Genomic DNA, 16,960 nt, shown 5'->3' on the forward strand with positions numbered 1-16,960 from the left:
GATATCAGAAGGATCGATCGGTCGATCTCCTTTTACCAACTATGCTGTTTCAAAACCGGCCGATCTAAAGAACAAAGAATTTTACAAACAACTTTAACATACAATTTTATTTCTTCTTAATAATATTATCCAACATTGTTTTTAATTACATTATCTGCATACATTATGATTTAATTAAAAAACAACCACGTAGTCGCCTCTCGCATACTAATAGTTCGATTTTCCCAACTACGTTTTATTTTGAACGCTTTATTTAAAAAACATTTGCGAGTAAAATTATCTATGGTTCAATAACCTACTCTTTTTGTTGTTTTAGAATTTTAAAATTACTTACTCTCAATTTAAAAAATTTAAATGGTTTAAAATTGTGTCATTTGAATTAATTCATTAAACGGGGTAAGAACCCACATCGACTAAATAATTTTCGCAAACTAATTAGATATACGATGGTACCGGCACGTTTCGCAACATAAAATTGGCATAATTACCAAACGGGTTGTGAAATGAAATAAAAAATGAGACAACACGTAAAAGTTTGGAATTAACATATTTTTTATTGATAATATCCACAACATTTCTCGTTACAATAATAGTAGGCGTCAATTAATCAATTGAGACAATATTAGGAGCCGTTTTGCTGACGGTGTTCGATATATAACATGAAAGATGGCACGTAAAATTTATACAAAAAAAGAATAATCATAAAAAAACATACCGACAAATTGTTCCCTTATATACAGTTACATACAACAATGCAATTGACGTCATCAAGTTTCGAAACAAACCTTACGCTTGATCCCCCGGGTCTACTAGTGTTAAAAAAAATTGGTAACTATATCTAGAAATATGTTTTTTTTTTCTTACAAAGTCAAAAAAATGCGTATGTTCCATTATTCGTTTGATTTCTAGAAAATATATAAAACCTATATATACACAGTGGGGTATTTTGTTTACATTTAAATATATCACAGATATATGCACGGATGTCCGCAGATCTATGTATTGCACTCTTGAACATTACGAACGCGGGTATTTCCGGGATGATATGCCAGTCCTCGAACCGTAGGAAAACAAATGGTCGTGCTGTATGTATCAGGTACTATTATTTATTAAAAAAAATATCAATATATAAAAACAAAGTTCTCTTGTGATGTCTATTTCGAATGACCGCGTCGTAATGTCGAGACGGCGTCTTGTATTTTCAATGTATATCAAAAAAGGCAGCGATTTTGAGATTTCCTGTGTCGTTTTTCTAATAAAAAAGTAGTAAAGCAGTCCTACGAGTAAAAAAATCAGTTTTTCGTTTTAATCTATGTCACAGTTTTAACAGCTCTCGGTGGTCTGCGTTTTTCCGGGCAACGCGGGCATCTCCTCTTCTAAAGGTGCCTGTTCGTGCGCTATATTTATACTACCCGCCTTATACCAAACAATTAAATCAACGAAAAAAGCGCATAACAATATCCCACCCGTCGTTCCGTGATAAAACATTCGAAAAACATTCGAATCATATAATTTGCACGCCCCCGTTTCATCTTTAACCATCTTCCAATCTAAACAAGCCGAATCCACAACCGCTCCGTAAATAATCGGACACGGTACGTTACCGAATAAGCCAATAGCGAATTGTATCAAACCCAAGGCCATTGCTTTATCTCGAGGATCGACGCACCTCAAAATTAACAACATCGAACCAACCTCCGAGGTTGAGTGTATAAAAACAAAAAGCGAGAATAGGATTATGTAGAGAATGAAGTTTGAACACTCCCCGTCGCAATATCCGGTCGAAGCCGTACCAAGCTTGTCTATAGAATCCAAGATGGTCGTGTTATAAGTTGCGGATAAACATAAACAATCCGAGTATTCAACAATTTTCCCATCGTGAACCGTAAAATTTTGGCAACCAGCGTGGCATGCCGAAAAGTACGTTTTACCATCGTTTCCGCATATCGGCGCAAATTTATCCGCACTACAATTACAAGACATTGTCGAGTTGCATACGGGTTGTTGTTGACCATAACTAAAAAAAATTTGTATGAATTTCATGGTAATCATAAAACAGCTATAATTACCCTTCGACTGTATGCATTGGACAACCTATGAATGTTAAAACGGCCATTCCTAAGGCGTAAACAACGGCCGTAAACGCAATCCAACCAGCTACAAATCTTGCGTTTGGTTTAACCCGAAGTATAAAGATGCCACTTATTATTATTCCTAAACCCATTACAAGAATTCCTCCCACGCCTATTTTAAAACAAAAAAATTATTTTAAGTTCTTAACACATCTTGCGCGGGCACTTTGCCGCCAAAGTCGGCCATGTAAAACAAGTTTAGTCGTTTCCCGCTAAAGATGTGAAATCCGCGCCAAACGACTTTAGTCGCTTCCCGCGCAAGATGTGTTAAAACAAAAAAATTAATTGTACCTGATATCATATTTGCTGAAGGTGTTGGTAATCTAAACTGAGACTCGAGGTATTTCGGTAAAAAAGTGTATAAACCAGCTATTGGAAGTATATGCAGCACGCTGCTGGCAGTACGGAACATGAGGATGTCATTCTTGAGCAGTCTTTTAACGGTTTTTGGAAAGTCTAAAAAGCAGCAATAATAAATGAATTTTATTTTTGATTCGGCGAGAATAAAAAAGTAAATAAATAAATAAAAGAAAGAGATGGGTCGCTTAAAAGATCAATTGACGCGGTTGAGCAATTGCGTAAAACGGTCGTCTGGGGCCACGCCAATCGGCTGGGGCCCCGTTCGTTCGGTCGGCAATTATAACTCGATTACGCGTCTCCGTATGCAGTTGACCGGCTCAATAGAACGGTAAACGAGATACGCAGCAGACGGCGACCATCATTCGTCGAATACTAAGCACCGTTACGTCACTAATGAAATTGTTTTTCAGCGGCGGCTCACCTCTGATGCTCGGGTGCTTCCTCCCCGTTCGTTGTAAACGTGGTGCTGGACGACCAGTTGGCAATCTCTTCGGAAATGAAAACATCGCAAACGATGATAATATCAATAAACCAGATATTACCACCAAACCTTTAAATCAAAAATTTTGTCAAAAATAATTTACAAAGTTTATATTTCATTTACCTAACCACCAAGCTCCAACCCATCTTGGATCGTTAGTTTCAATTTTTGGATCGACGGAAAGATCTGCGTAAACACTGGTACATAAAGATCCAACGATAAATCCTAAAGCAGGTCCTAATATTCTAACACCAATAGTGATGGCAAAATATAATGGTGATTCTCGACTGGCAACGTTATCGTCCATATATGGTATACCTAAAGTATAAACGGCGGTTTGTCCCATACCAACACCGAGTAAACTAATAAAGAATATGGCGAGGACGATTTTCGTGACTGTGGGTTCTATTCGTGGCTCTAAAACTCGTATATCGTTAAAGCCTTGCTGGAAATCGTACCTGCCGCTGGTCCCATTGAAAAAAGGGTCGTCATAAATGCTTTTATTGAAGGCGTTGCACGTGTCCGGTTCGTTAGGCATTCCCGTGAGATCGTTAGAGTCCATGATCTGCTTTCCGTAGATGAAATGAGGTAGAGAACAAGTGAAAGATGATATGGCGAAGAGTACCATTCCCCAAGCGATCCATTTCGGCCTATGACCTTGTCCACCGTAATAAGTCAATAACAAAGACGAACCGATTTGACCAATTTCAGTGGCGCTCATAATGATGCCCGTAATTTTCGATTGAATTTGAAAGAGTTTTTCGATAGTGGTAATCGCGCTTACGAAGTACGTATGATACATCCCTTGTAGTACCCAAGCCAAACAAAACACAGTAAGAAACATCTGTTTCGAGGCAAACTTTTGAAGCCACGAAGGCGCGCACGGTCCCAAACCGCACTCGGTATCGCTACTATCATCGCAGGTGTCACTATCGGTCGCTACGGTAAAACATTGAGACTTTACGCTTCCCGTTTGATCGGTTAGGGCTGTTTGCTCTTCTTCCGTCATCTCCATCGTAACCGCGTTGCCGTTCGTCGACTTGTCGTTACTGTTCTTGTCCGCGTTACGCATCTTCCACATCTTGGTCAGCCCTTTTTTTTTGTTTCTATTGCACTTGCTTTTGTCACGCCCTCGTTCGAGATGATTTTCTCTTTTGCCTGCCCGTTTTTGACCTGAACGTTATTTCTGGGAACATTTACAAAAAAAAAACGAAAATGGTTAAAATAAACAATATTTTTACTCCAATATATTTAATAAACTTATTAAGTCTACCGGTTTCGGCCTAGGCCATCGTCAGGAGTCTCATTGCATAAAATTAAGGTTAGGACTCCTGATTATCTAGGCCGAAACCGGTCCATTAAATGAAATGGTTAAGTTTCAACTTACACAAATATATAAAAAGAATTTTTAAATCGATTATTTTTTTGTCGTCTTAAGGTTAACAAAAAATTCATTTAGGTCATCAGTAGATTGGATAAATTTGAATAAATGTTGTAAAAGAATTTCGTATATCTAAAAATAGTAAATGAATACAAAAGTGAACTTTCTCCGTGATATAAACGAGATAATGTTGTTTAATTGGTGGAAGATTCGGTTGATTTTTTGAACTTGCTACGAATAATTTCCTACTAAGAATAGAGCCGGATTGTTAAAGTGATTTTTCAATTAAATTTGGTCTTACGAAAGAGTTTAATGAAAAAATGAGTGGGTTAAAGTGTCTTGTTCGGAGGAGGAGGGGGGCCCCTCCGAGACTGTGGGGTAAATATTTGCGCATAAAAGGAGAAAGCAGGACGGTATTTTCGCGTTCGCGTTATCTGTTGTTTATAGTCTGATAAAAAAAATAAATTCCATTATCTTTATTCCGGCCGGCTGGAGTCGTTCGCGGGAGAAAAAAGAAAATAAAAAAAGGGTGACCAAATAGCAGTAATTATTGAGGCCGACCTATATTTAGAGCGTTTCTCCCGTTACGTAGTAAACAGAATCGTATTATCCGGTACCAGTCAAAACAAGTGTAATCTCGAAGCGGCAAATATTTGCTAGAGATAAAAAAAGGAGGGCGTCCGAATGAGGAGAAAGGAGGATTTTTCGTGAAAGAGAGAAAGGCGTCGTTCGGAAATTGTCTCACCTCCAAAGTTAACTTCCCAAATCCGAATTCCTTTCTTCGAATTCAACTTTGAGGAGTACTAATTAAAAAATTACAAATCGAGATACACTCAGTTTTAACAGCTTCGTTCTTAGCATTGCCCCGCCAAAATTACATCCGCAACCAGTGAATTAAAATCGAGAGATGAATTATTCAGAGGACCTCCTCTTTAATATGTATCGCGCGCGGATTACCATATAGGAAACTGATGGTCCCCGATTTTTATAAATATTTAAGCACGTCGCCGGATCGCCCCCACCCGTTCCGAACGACGCCCGGAGAGATGAGTTAAAAAGTCGGCAACTTTCTACAAATGACGAGGGGAAATCTACCCGATAAATATTAAAGTGACTCGGGCGATTTGCATGCGCGAAATTTCGATCCAAAAATAACAAAAAATATTCCGTATTCCAATCGCGATCGTGAACTACTTGTTCATCCTCCTTCACGTCCCAATCGCACACCTTCCTCATTTCCTATCGATCATTATTCACTAAGAATTCGCAATAATTTCACTTTTTAAACGCCTTTAAAATATTTATCTTATTAAATTGTGTCAATGCGAATTTAATTACAACACGTAGTGCAAGGAAAAAGAATATTTTACTACGTATTAAGGAAGTTAACTATTAAATAAAAGAATATTTTGAGATGATTGGAAATTGTGAAACATTGCGATATTCGTTTCACTTCCGCAAATTGGCTCTAATTGGATCTTATAAGAATGCAAAATCAATTTTTATTTAAACAAATATCAAAGATATATAGAGTTCGAAAAGTATAGGAATTAATTCGTTGGGGAATGATAAAAATGATGTCGTCGTAATAAAACGATGGATGAATATGGACGGGCGTCTTTGTGAGGTAATAGCGGATACCTTTCGATCGCTAACACGGGGATTGTCTACGGAGCCGCGAGAAATAAATTTCACTTTTCACGGGAAATCGCCTGTTGAAAGTGGACGATGCCGTGTTTTCTAAAAGGAGGCATCGCGAAATTAGATTAGGTTATCGGTGGGTTAGATTATTTCCAATTGGGATAGGTTCGGAACGATTTTATCGAAATTTATTCCACAAATTAAAAAATGCGTTACTGATTTCGAATAAATCGGGCAATCATCAGGTGAAAAATTTTGAATTATAATTTAATATGTGACAGTTGAAATTGTTGGTCCCGAAAATAAGCGTGCGTACATATTCGCGTATATATAACAGTGTTTGACCTAGAAACGGTACAATCAACTTGCCGCGTCGATCGCTATAAATGGAAAAAAAACTTTATCTCGGGTGCAGCCTATTTCGAAGATCGTAGATAAGGGGGGAAATAATCAAATAAGATAGGCGAAGGAGACGGTTGGGAATTTGGGTCGAGTCGAAAAAAAGTTATGCAAGTTTTTTTCTCCTTTCTCCCGGTCGGTTTTCACTTAACCTAAAAAAAATCCCACGCCGGGCCGCGGAAAAAAAGCTAATCGAGCCGAAGGTGAACCGGTCGTTTTTTCTTCGCGTTTCAAAATTTCCGGCCGAGCGCGACGGCGAAAATAATATTCGGGCTATTTCGATCGCCGTCGAGAAGAAAAAAAAACGAAAGTAAATAAACACGACGACGACCACGATGACCGGGACCGGGATTTAGCGGATTATATTAGAATACCTACGCTGTTCATAATGAATGGCGTCTCGTTTGTTGACATTGGAGCACAGCGGGCACGAGCACAAGGGGAAAAATGGGGGGCGAGAAAAAAGGAAAAAAAACCGCGAGGCCGGTTGCCGAAAAAAGCGTGTGGATCTCCGGGCGTCCGGCGCGCGACTACGGCCACCAGTACGGGCACGGACTCCAGCTCGGACTCGCTCTCGGGCCGAACGGGAATTCTTCGTAAATGAAAGTGAGGAGTGTAAGCGAGAACGATCTAAAACAATGCGTAGGACAAGCGGGGATAGAGATATACCGGTCCGGACGCGGCACCGAAATAAATATAACTTAGAAGTCCACGGGGACGAACAGCGGTGGAACCACTCTCGCTGCTGCTCGCTGCTGCCAGGCGTCGTTGCTCGTGGCGCCACGCGATTACGCGGCAGACGTCGAACTAAAGGTGGTGGCGGAGGCAGAAGGAGGCGCAGGAGGAGGAGGAGGTCGTATCGGTCGTATCCACGCAGTATCGGCCTCCTATCTACCTCCGCACGGCAGCCCATCGATCGTTTCTCGTCAATTACATAACCTTTCACAACCATCATCTTCAAGATCATCATACTCAACATTTTCAGACATTTCAATAATTATTAATCATCTAATTTTATGACAAAATGAATTTGTGTCTTGGATCACACAAAATGTGATCCAAATGACAAATTTCCCTTGTCATAACTCCAAAAAGCTTTTCTAAGCTCAACCAAGTCAGCCAATGGACAACAGTAGTACAATGTAACCTGTACTAGCTAATCACTCAAATGAAACGATTAAATGAAGAATATAGCCACAGAAAGAAACATCCATTTTTAACATTAATGAGAAACCTTAAAGATCTGTTATATCAATTAAATTTCGGTAAACAACAGCTTGTTGCTAGCAGTAGAAATCAGAGAGGTGTTCTTGATATTTTAGGATCAATCATCAGAAAATCTGGATGCCCAAGATGCTCTAAAATATGATAATTTAATACCCGAACTGGGATCAAATCAGCAGAACTTAGCCGCATTGATGAAATAGCAAATGCATCTATCACATTAAAGTTGTTCAGAAAAACCAACACGAAGCAGCCCAGCGTATTTATACAATCATTCAACATTTAAAAGACCAATGAAACAAACAAGCATACTTTAATTTATTGATGCGTGCAAAACTTCACTACAGGTGGCTATAAATTTCGCCTTAATAATAGAAGATCGGCTGGCAATAGCAAGAACATTTCCCAAGTTACAAATTTACCACCCGACTGTATAACGCGATGCGCTACAATACCGGAGTTATTCTGATCATATGCATTAGGTCTGCGTGGAAATGTGACAGTTTTGCAACACAGTGTATGGGGCCGGCTTAGATTCTATCACAATGTTATATTTACCATTAGGAAAGAAAACTTTGTGTTCAATGCTTTAATAACGCCTTTAAAAACATTGCTAAACTAAGCCTTCCTGATCAACCAATAGTAGCCGGTATTAGATCATTAGGCAGGAAAGCAGAATAATATTATTCACCTCAGAAAATTAAGACCTATATAGTAACCGGCGGAATCCTGAAAGAACTTTCGATAAAAGTACCACAACTGTGAAACATGGCTGAAGTGGAAGTCACCTTACGATACAACAGTGTTATATAAACCTGAAATAAGTCATAATATTGTGGCGCGTCATCTTTATCAAATGGAGTTGTAGATCTTTTGACTAATTAAACCGAGATCGCTTGTGAGCGAGGTTCAACCTGAAGTTGGCCTTAATATTATGTAATATTCCAAACATATTAGATCAAAAGGATCTAATGAAACAACATCTTGTGTTTGTAAAATCAACTTTTTGCCTTATATTCTCAAGTTTATCTATTTTGAGATACATTAAGGGTGAAAATCGATAGAAATGTGATATTGTGCAAGAGAACTGGCCCACCTCGCGAACCTATCGATAGGTCTAAGTTGTTCGGCAAACACGTACTTTTCAGCGCCCGTGAGAGATTCCTACGGCTTCTCAACGATCGCGACCCGCTTCCGTCGCTAATGTCTTGGGTACACAGACGAATCCGATTCATAATTTCCCAACAACGTGCCGCCGTTCCCACGTCGTTCTTTGCGGTTCTCATTTTAGCCTCAGCTTCAAATCCATTTTCAAATTCATTTTCGCGCCCTAAATTAAGCTTATTCGTTTCATTACCAAAGAAAAGCCCAACCCAGCGATTTGTTAAGTAATATACGAGGTGTTGACAACGAAAATATCAAAAAAAAAAGGTATTTGTTATGATGTGAATTTCTCGTATAGTTTTTCAAACGGAACGCAGCTCGTAACCACTTTGACTTTCTTCTAATAGCCACTCTCACTTGCTAGACTTTAATTGCCTCGGCAATTGTGCGCTCCACTTCTCGACGCTTCTCGTCGGAGCGATCATTAACGCGTTTAAAACGAGCTCAAGGAATCAAGCGAAATGAAGATTCATTGAAACCTACGATTCGAATCTACGCCGATTTATTTATTTTCTTCCTTTTTAAATTTCGTTCCTTCTCTTTTTTTAGCCTCATATCAATCGGTTAATTTAAAATTCAAATCGCAACCTATCGCGGTTTCGAGATTTGTTTTCGTCTCGAGACGGACCGCGTTATACGAAGAGTATTGTTTCCTTGCTTTGAAAAAAATTTCGACGAAAACACGCCGGAAATAATAAAGTAACCGACGCCGTATTTATATTTTAAACACGTCCCGTTAGGTTTGGATGTCGTGTAAAGGAGTGTTTATAAACGAACAAACCGACTTTTTAACATTACAATTTCGAATACGTTCTCTAACATTCAAAATTGGCGCGAATTTTAATGAACCACCGCGCATGCGTCTAAAACTAAACAAAAACGTATCAAAACAGTTTTAGCGCTAAAATGATCATATTCCCCACATATTTTGAGACCTCAGCATCGAAACGCGGAATATGACGAAACGATCGTGCCCCTTCGAAGATGATTATATACCTCAAACTAAAATATACCTAACTACGAAGGGGTACGAAAAAAGTAATGTTAAAGCGATGGAAAATGTTTGGAGTAAGTTTTTTTTGAGGTTATGTTAGTTTTTTTAAATATGAATTTTTATTTAGACAAAACACGTGATTTGCTGTTTGAGGGGGCTAAAAGAGAGAAAAATAAGGATGATAAGGAGGAGGAGGTTTCTTATGAAGAACAATGTGATTATTGCCTTAAAAAATTCGATTTGTTGAATGATTGCAGGTTATGTCATCATTGCTATTGTTCAAGTTGTTCTTTGCCTATGTAAGTTTATTTGAATTTATTATATATATAAATATATTCCACGTAGCTGGTTCGGTAGAACGTAGTTAGGATCCACTGTTAGTAAATTTTTGAAATTTTGGTAGTTTTTATTACACCTTTACGCAAAAAAAATGGCGCCCCAAGTGTCATGAATAATATTTAAGGCGGCCGACGTCTTCGAAGTCGGCCGAGATTATTGCAATAAGAAATTATGGTACCCTACAACCGCCTCAAGTATTGTTCGTTATATAAGAAATAATCTCGGCCGACTTCGAAGATGTCGGCCGTCACAAATATTATGAACAATACTTCGGGTGGATATAATTTATTGAACAAATTCCATAAACTTCCAAGAAAAAGTTAAGGAGCCGCCATCAACGCGACGGACCATTACGTGCATCAGAGACAAATTTGAAGCAGATGGAACGTTTTTTGTTAACGTTCTGGACGACCACGGACATCCACGAGCCTTGGAAAAGAAGAGTAGGTGCAGGAAACACTCCTTTAATCACCACAGAAATCTCCTCTACAAACTGCTTGGGAAACCCACATCTCCAAAGATAGCGTCTATCGCATCATGGAGCGTCTGCTTTTGAAATGCTACATTCCAACTGTAATCCATACTCTCAATCCTGACCGGCAAAATCCGATCCTGGCAAAATGTGCGGAAGATGCAGGGTTTCCACTGCATCTATTTCCATTAATCGCCATAATTGCACGTACTAAATTTTCATGTAACACTTCAACATCCGCATTGGGCATCATAGGACCTTTTTTTTTAACGGAACTGTCACTTGTGAGAGATACCTCAATTTGCTTCAGGAGTTAGTCGGTCCACAAATTTCAGAGATGTTTGGTGACGACGCGAGATTTACTTTCAGCAAGATGAACCCCCACTACCAACGCGATGTACGAGCTCAGCCTTTCCAGATACATGGATTGAATGAAATCACGCCCATGGACTTTTGAACATTTGCGAACATGATTCTTCAATTATATTTGTCTTCTGTATTCGAAGCCATTCCATTTCGCTCTATGGTCATAAATAATGTTTTTCTCATCATTCGAAGTGTGACTACATTTTTTTTGATACATTCTGTATGTGGGGTGCCATAAATAATTTCTTATTTTAATAATCAATTTCAAAACTGTACGAATAGTGGAACCTAAAAGTTACGTGGGATACTTGTGTACATATATTTGATGATTTATTCTCTATTTATTCATTTTAGCTATGATGATGAAGTTACCGAGTTTATATGCTTATCTTGTGCTTAGTTTCTAATTCGTATTTAAGTAACAGTTTATTATTAGTGTTAATTAATTTTATTTGATTCGTAATTCTTGATTCAAGTTTCACTTTGTATTAATATTTAAGGAGTTAGTTGGAGGAAAAATAAAGATCTATTTTTTAAATATTCTCATTCATCCTTTAAAAATAATATCTAAATCCATTTTGTATGTATGGCAATAATTTTACAATAATATTACAAGTAATTTACATTTTTATTAGTTTAAGTATTATGTTGTTTTTTATTTTTATGGCTATGATTTCTGCAGACACAAAATTTGGAGGCGCATTTTCTTTCGGCTTTCTTTTAACACTTCCTTAATGATCCTTAAAAAAATGTTATATAATATTAATTTGAACTTAATTAGGATTTAAATCTTACTCTGATTGTTGTTCGTTTAAAGCTGGAATTAATTTGATGGCTTCTTTAAAAAAATTTTTAGCTCTCTCGGTAGAATAAGCTTCAAAAAATTCTTGTAAAGCTCCAATATCAATTAAAGCCTGTTGGGCTCCTGCTAAACTAAATTTTTGAACACAACTCATTAACCTATAAAGCTCTTCGGCTATTGTTTGAACGACTTGTGGAAGAATACTATCGACTAATTTGGATGAAACGCTATTTACTTCAAAGTGTACATGAATTAAATTGTTGATACATTCTTTAGCGTATGGTCGTATATCAACCGGTGTAAAGTTTGTGTGCCAATCGAATCTGCCTAAATACATAGATGGTTCTATTGTGCCCACCAACGGATCGCTTTTCTGTTCTAAATAATTCTCTAAAATCGATGTTTCCAAAGATTTAAAATTTTCTTCCGTCTTTTTAATCATTTGATGCGGTATTTGGTAATTACTTTTTGTAAATAAGCGAACTATGTTCGTTAAAACTACGTTACTCGTATATTGACAATTCGCTAAGGTCATCAATAATCTTCGCTCCCTAATCGGAATATTACTTTTACCCCGCGATTTATATACAACCGTAGTTGGCGTTCCAATTAATTGTGAAACAATCGCCGTTTGATTTTCATCGTCGTCTTCATCATTTTCAGGACTCTTCAAAACCAAATTTGTTAAAACATTATAAAAAGCCGTTAATAAATTATCTAATTGTTTTTCGTATTCTTTTCGAGCCGAAATATTATCAACCAAAAGTCCCTCTCTCGCTTCCGCTTCAAAAACAGGTTCGGAAATCGACTGAATTAACTGTTGAATTGCCTGTTCAAATTTCAACGGCAATTCAGTTATCCCACAGTGACTTTCCGATATCTCAACTTTCCACGTTTCTTGTTTATCATATTCTTTCACATTTTCGATCGTTTTCTTAAACACTATACTCATACAGTGAATTCGCAAATCTAATATAAACGTTAAAACTATATCTAATGCTTCGCTTGGCAAATCCAATTTAAATAATATCGAATAAGCCGATCTTACGTATTTTAAACATTCCGGTAGATAGATCGCCATCGTATCTATATCCGGAATCGACCATGTGCCGTAATTTGTTTTATCCGATGTTTTATCTAGTGTATGAGGTATTAAAGCCGCTCTAAGTCTTTTACAATAAGCTTCCATTATATTTAGTACTGTATGCTAAAAAGAAAAATCAATACAAATTATTTAATTTTTTTCTCAATATTTTTTTCATATAAATCTTTTAAATACTATACAGGTTTTGGAAGAAGATATCTTCAGCGTTAATTTGAAGTTGATTTTTTTGAAAATTATCTATTTTCCTTTGGATTTTAGGTTATCTCTTATGTTATTAATTTTTTTCTCAAAATTTTGTTATATAAATGTTTTTAATGCTATACAAGTTTCGAAAGAAGACATCTTCAGCTTCAATTTGAGACATAAATCGATTCTATATTTTTAAAAATAAAGAAGTTATGATTTTTTGAAAATTAACTATTTTTCGCTCGGTTTTAGGTTATTTAATAAGTTATTAATTCTCAAAATTTTTTTATATAAAATTTTTTGATACTATACAAGTTTCGAAAGAAGACATCTTCAGCTTCAATTTGAGACATAAATCGATTCTATATTTTCATAAATAAGGAAGATATGATTTTTTGAAAATGAACTATTTTTTGCTCGATTTTAGGTTATCTAATAAAAGTTAATAATTTTTTTCTCAAATTTTGTTTATATAACAATCTTAAACACTATACAGATTTCGAAAGAAGGCATCTTCAGCTTCAATTAGAGACATAAATCGATTCTATATTTTTAAAAATAAAGAAGTTATGATTTTTTGAAAATTAACTATTTTTCGCTCGGTTTTAGGTTATTTAATAAGTTATTAATTCTCCAAATTTTTTTATATAAAATTTTTTAATGCTATACAAGTTTCGAAAGAAGACATCTTCAGCTTCACTTTGCGACATAAATCGATTCTATATTCTCATAAATAAAGAAGTTATGATTTTTTGAAAATGAACTATTTTTTTCTCGTTTTTAGGTTGTCTAATAAGAGTTAATAATTTTTTCTCCAATTTTTTTCATATAAATTTTTTTAATGCTATACAAGTTTCGAAAGAAGACATCTTCAGCTTCAATTAGAGACATAAATCGATTCTATATTTTTAAAAATAAAGAAGTTATGATTTTTTGAAAATTAACTATTTTTCGCTCGGTTTTAGGTTATTTAATAAGTTAGTAATTCTCAAAATTTTTTTATATAAAATTTTTTGATACTATACAAGTTTCGAAAGAAGACATCTTCAGCTTCAATTTGAGATATAAATCGATTCTATATTCTCATAAATAACGAAGTTATGATTGTTTGAAAATGAACTATTTTTTGCTCAATTTAGGTTGTTTAATAAAAGTTAATAATTTTTTTCTCAACTTTTTTTATATAAAATTTTTAAACACTATACAGGTTTCGAAAGCAGGCATCTTCAGCTTCAATTAGAGACATAAATCGATTCTATATTTTTAAAAATAAAGAAGTTATGATTTTTTGAAAATTAACTATTTTTCGCTCGGTTTTAGGTTATTTAATAAGTTATTAATTCGCAAAATTTTTTTATATAAAATTTTTTAATACTATACAAGTTTCGAAAGAAGACATCTTCAGCTTCAATTTGAGATATAAATCAATTCTATATTCTCATAAATAAAGTAGTTATGATTTTTTGAAAATGAACTATTTTTTCCTCGCTTTTAGGTTGTCTAATAAAAGTTAATAATTTTTTTCTCAAATTTTTTTTATATAACATTTTTAAACACTATACAGGTTTCGAAAGAAGGCATCTTCAGCTTCAATTAGAGACATAAATCGATTCTATATTTTTAAAAATAAAGAAGTTATGATTTTTTGAAAATTAACTATTTTTCGCTCGGTTTTAGGTTATTTAATAAGTTATTAATTCTCAAAATTTTTTTATATAAAATTTTTTAATGCTATACAAGTTTCGAAAGAAGACATCTTCAGCTTCACTTTGCGATATAAATCGATTCTATATTCTCATAAATAAAGAAGTTATGATTTTTTGAAAATGAACAATTTTTTCCTCACTTTTAGGTTGTCTAATAAAAGTTAATAATTTTTTTCATATAAAATTTTTAAACACTATACAGGTTTCGAACGAAGGCATCTTCAGCTTCAATTTGAGACATAAATCGATTCTATATTTTTAAAAATAAAGAAGTTATGATTTTTTGAAAATTAACTGATGTTATTAATTTCTTTATATAAATTTTTAAACACTACAGGTTTCGAAACAAGACATCTTCAGCTTCAATTTGAGCTCGAAATCGCTTTCATAAATTTTTAATAGGTAGTCTAATTTATGAAGAACAAATTTTATTATTTAACTTTGAAAAGGTTATACTTACCTTAAAAGCTGTTTTATGCCCTGGTTCAACTTTAACGTGTAATTCGCCTATAAAATAAGCTTGGCCGAGTTTCCAAATGTCTGGAAAAAGTTCGGAAAGTAACGAAGATAATTCCTCGACATAAAAAATGTTTTGTGGGCAAGCGTTAGCGTCTTGAGACGCGTTGTATTTGGAATATTTAGCAGCGTGGGGGCTTTTCGATTTGCGCATATCGTCCGCGATGATAGCTTTGTGCTCTTTGTAGCATTCCTCCATGCGATTTACGAGGTACTTTGATCGAAATAAAATCGCGTCCCAAGCCGGCTCAAAATTGCTGTCCAAATTTACTAAGTACCGAATAAGTTTTTTTTGTTCCTCCACAGTAATAGGCATTGTAACTAATTTTTGGTGAAGTTTTTCTTTGATTTCAGTTATTTTGTCTTCGATTAAATGTAAAACTGTTTGAAATATCTTTAATAATAATATAATAATTAAAAAAACGGAGGTTGTAATTAAAAAGATGATTTTCTTACCGGTATATCTCGCTTTAAAAATAAATTTTTCACTCTCATATAATCGTTTATAATGATATCGTAATCCCCTTTTTTGACGTTTCTGTTGATCGAACACGGGAGGGAAAATAAGAATTTAAAGCGTGTTAAGACATTAAGCGCGTTTCTTGTACTTTCGACCCTTTCGCCTCTTGTATAAAGATCTGTGTATAATTTCCCTGCTTCTCTTTGGGATTCTCTTATAGCTTTTTCAAATTTTAATGTGGGTTCAGGCGAATATTCTTTGACGTCTTTTTCGAATTTGTCTTTAAGCACCATTAATGTATCTATTTGATCAAGTACAGCGGAAATGTTTGTCTTTAAAAATGATAATCTCCCTTCTTTTTGGCCATCCACTTTGCGTCTTAAATGCAACAACCCAGCTTGTAGGTCGTTAAAATTGGTTTTGTGATGGTTTTCGTATAAAAATCGACATGGTGAGAAATTTTCTGAGGTTAAATCACCAGAACTTCCTGGGAATTTGTCGTTAAGGTCATCTTCAGGGATTTTTTTCTCGTTGCTTTCATCGGATAATCCTAATGGGTCATCTATTTGGATACTACTTGCTGATAAGGAATGACGAAATGTGTGAAAAGGTTTTTCTTCCACCCAAACGGCGCTTTCTTTCATGGGGCCAATATGTTCGTAATAACCTTTGAAATGGACATTGCAAGTACCTTTACCTCCTAATTTTGTGGTTACAATGATATCTCCAAAACCTTTCCCTGGACCAGAAATGGCTATTATTTTGCTAGGGGCTTTCCATTCGGCAGATAATAAACAATCATGCCCGCAAATTGTTAATCCTTCAAAATTATTAAATTTAGTTAATTTGTAACTGTTAATAAAAAAGTGTCTTACCAATTAAATCGGTGGGTCTTTGACCGAAATTTTCACCTCGGATTGTAACGCGTGTTCCAGGAGGCCCCTCGTTGGGGGATAAACCCGTAACAATCGGTGGTAGAACCATTTTCGCATAAAGATAAAACTTTTAGCAGGAACTGTTGAGGTTATGTTTTCATTGTGGGCGTAAACGTTACATTTCTAACTGACGTTGATTCATATCATCTTGCAGGCTTTATTTCCGCTTTATATCCCTCATTTATACCTGAATAATCATACAAAAATACACCGATTTTAAGATATTATTGTAAATTTTGACAACTGTACGAGTTAAATGATATACTCAATAGATGGCGCCATAACGCGTGAAGATAG

General features: G+C 35.5%; 2 protein-coding genes and 1 long non-coding RNA gene across 5 annotated transcripts; 1 reads left to right on the top strand and 2 right to left on the bottom strand.

Moving 5' to 3' along the window:
• Positions 1-534: 534 nt before the first annotated feature.
• On the bottom strand, positions 535-7,111 carry LOC111425165 (Organic anion transporting polypeptide 74D). Of its 3 annotated transcripts, none has more exons than XM_023058967.2 (6): positions 6,773-7,111; positions 3,097-4,159; positions 2,914-3,042; positions 2,424-2,588; positions 2,070-2,244; positions 535-2,017 (listed from the first exon to the last, which is right to left on the bottom strand). In XM_023058967.2, the coding sequence occupies exons 2-6, from the start codon at positions 4,052-4,054 to the stop codon at positions 1,324-1,326; spliced, it is 2,121 nt and encodes a 706-aa protein (XP_022914735.2). In that variant the 5' UTR covers positions 4,055-4,159; positions 6,773-7,111; the 3' UTR covers positions 535-1,323. The 3 variants fall into 3 exon arrangements, with proteins under 3 accessions (XP_022914735.2, XP_022914736.2, XP_071054917.1); XM_023058968.2 differs by lacking the exon at positions 6,773-7,111 and adding an exon at positions 5,100-6,761; XM_071198816.1 differs by lacking the exon at positions 6,773-7,111 and adding an exon at positions 4,361-5,093.
• Positions 7,112-9,657: 2,546 nt separating this feature from the next.
• LOC111425262 (uncharacterized) lies at positions 9,658-11,488 on the top strand. Its single transcript, XR_011641486.1, has 3 exons — positions 9,658-9,850; positions 9,904-10,075; positions 11,308-11,488. It is a non-coding gene; the product is annotated as an uncharacterized lncRNA (long non-coding RNA).
• On the bottom strand, positions 11,481-16,952 carry LOC111425261 (secretory 5). The gene is made up of 5 exons (XM_023059183.2): positions 16,604-16,952; positions 15,725-16,548; positions 15,213-15,662; positions 11,749-12,962; positions 11,481-11,693 (listed from the first exon to the last, which is right to left on the bottom strand). The coding sequence occupies exons 1-5, from the start codon at positions 16,710-16,712 to the stop codon at positions 11,621-11,623; spliced, it is 2,670 nt and encodes an 889-aa protein (XP_022914951.2). The 5' UTR covers positions 16,713-16,952; the 3' UTR covers positions 11,481-11,620.
• Positions 16,953-16,960: the final 8 nt, after the last annotated feature.

This window comes from Onthophagus taurus, chromosome 8 (assembly GCF_036711975.1).
Source record: "Onthophagus taurus isolate NC chromosome 8, IU_Otau_3.0, whole genome shotgun sequence".
Classification (NCBI taxonomy): Eukaryota; Metazoa; Arthropoda; class Insecta; order Coleoptera; family Scarabaeidae; genus Onthophagus; species Onthophagus taurus.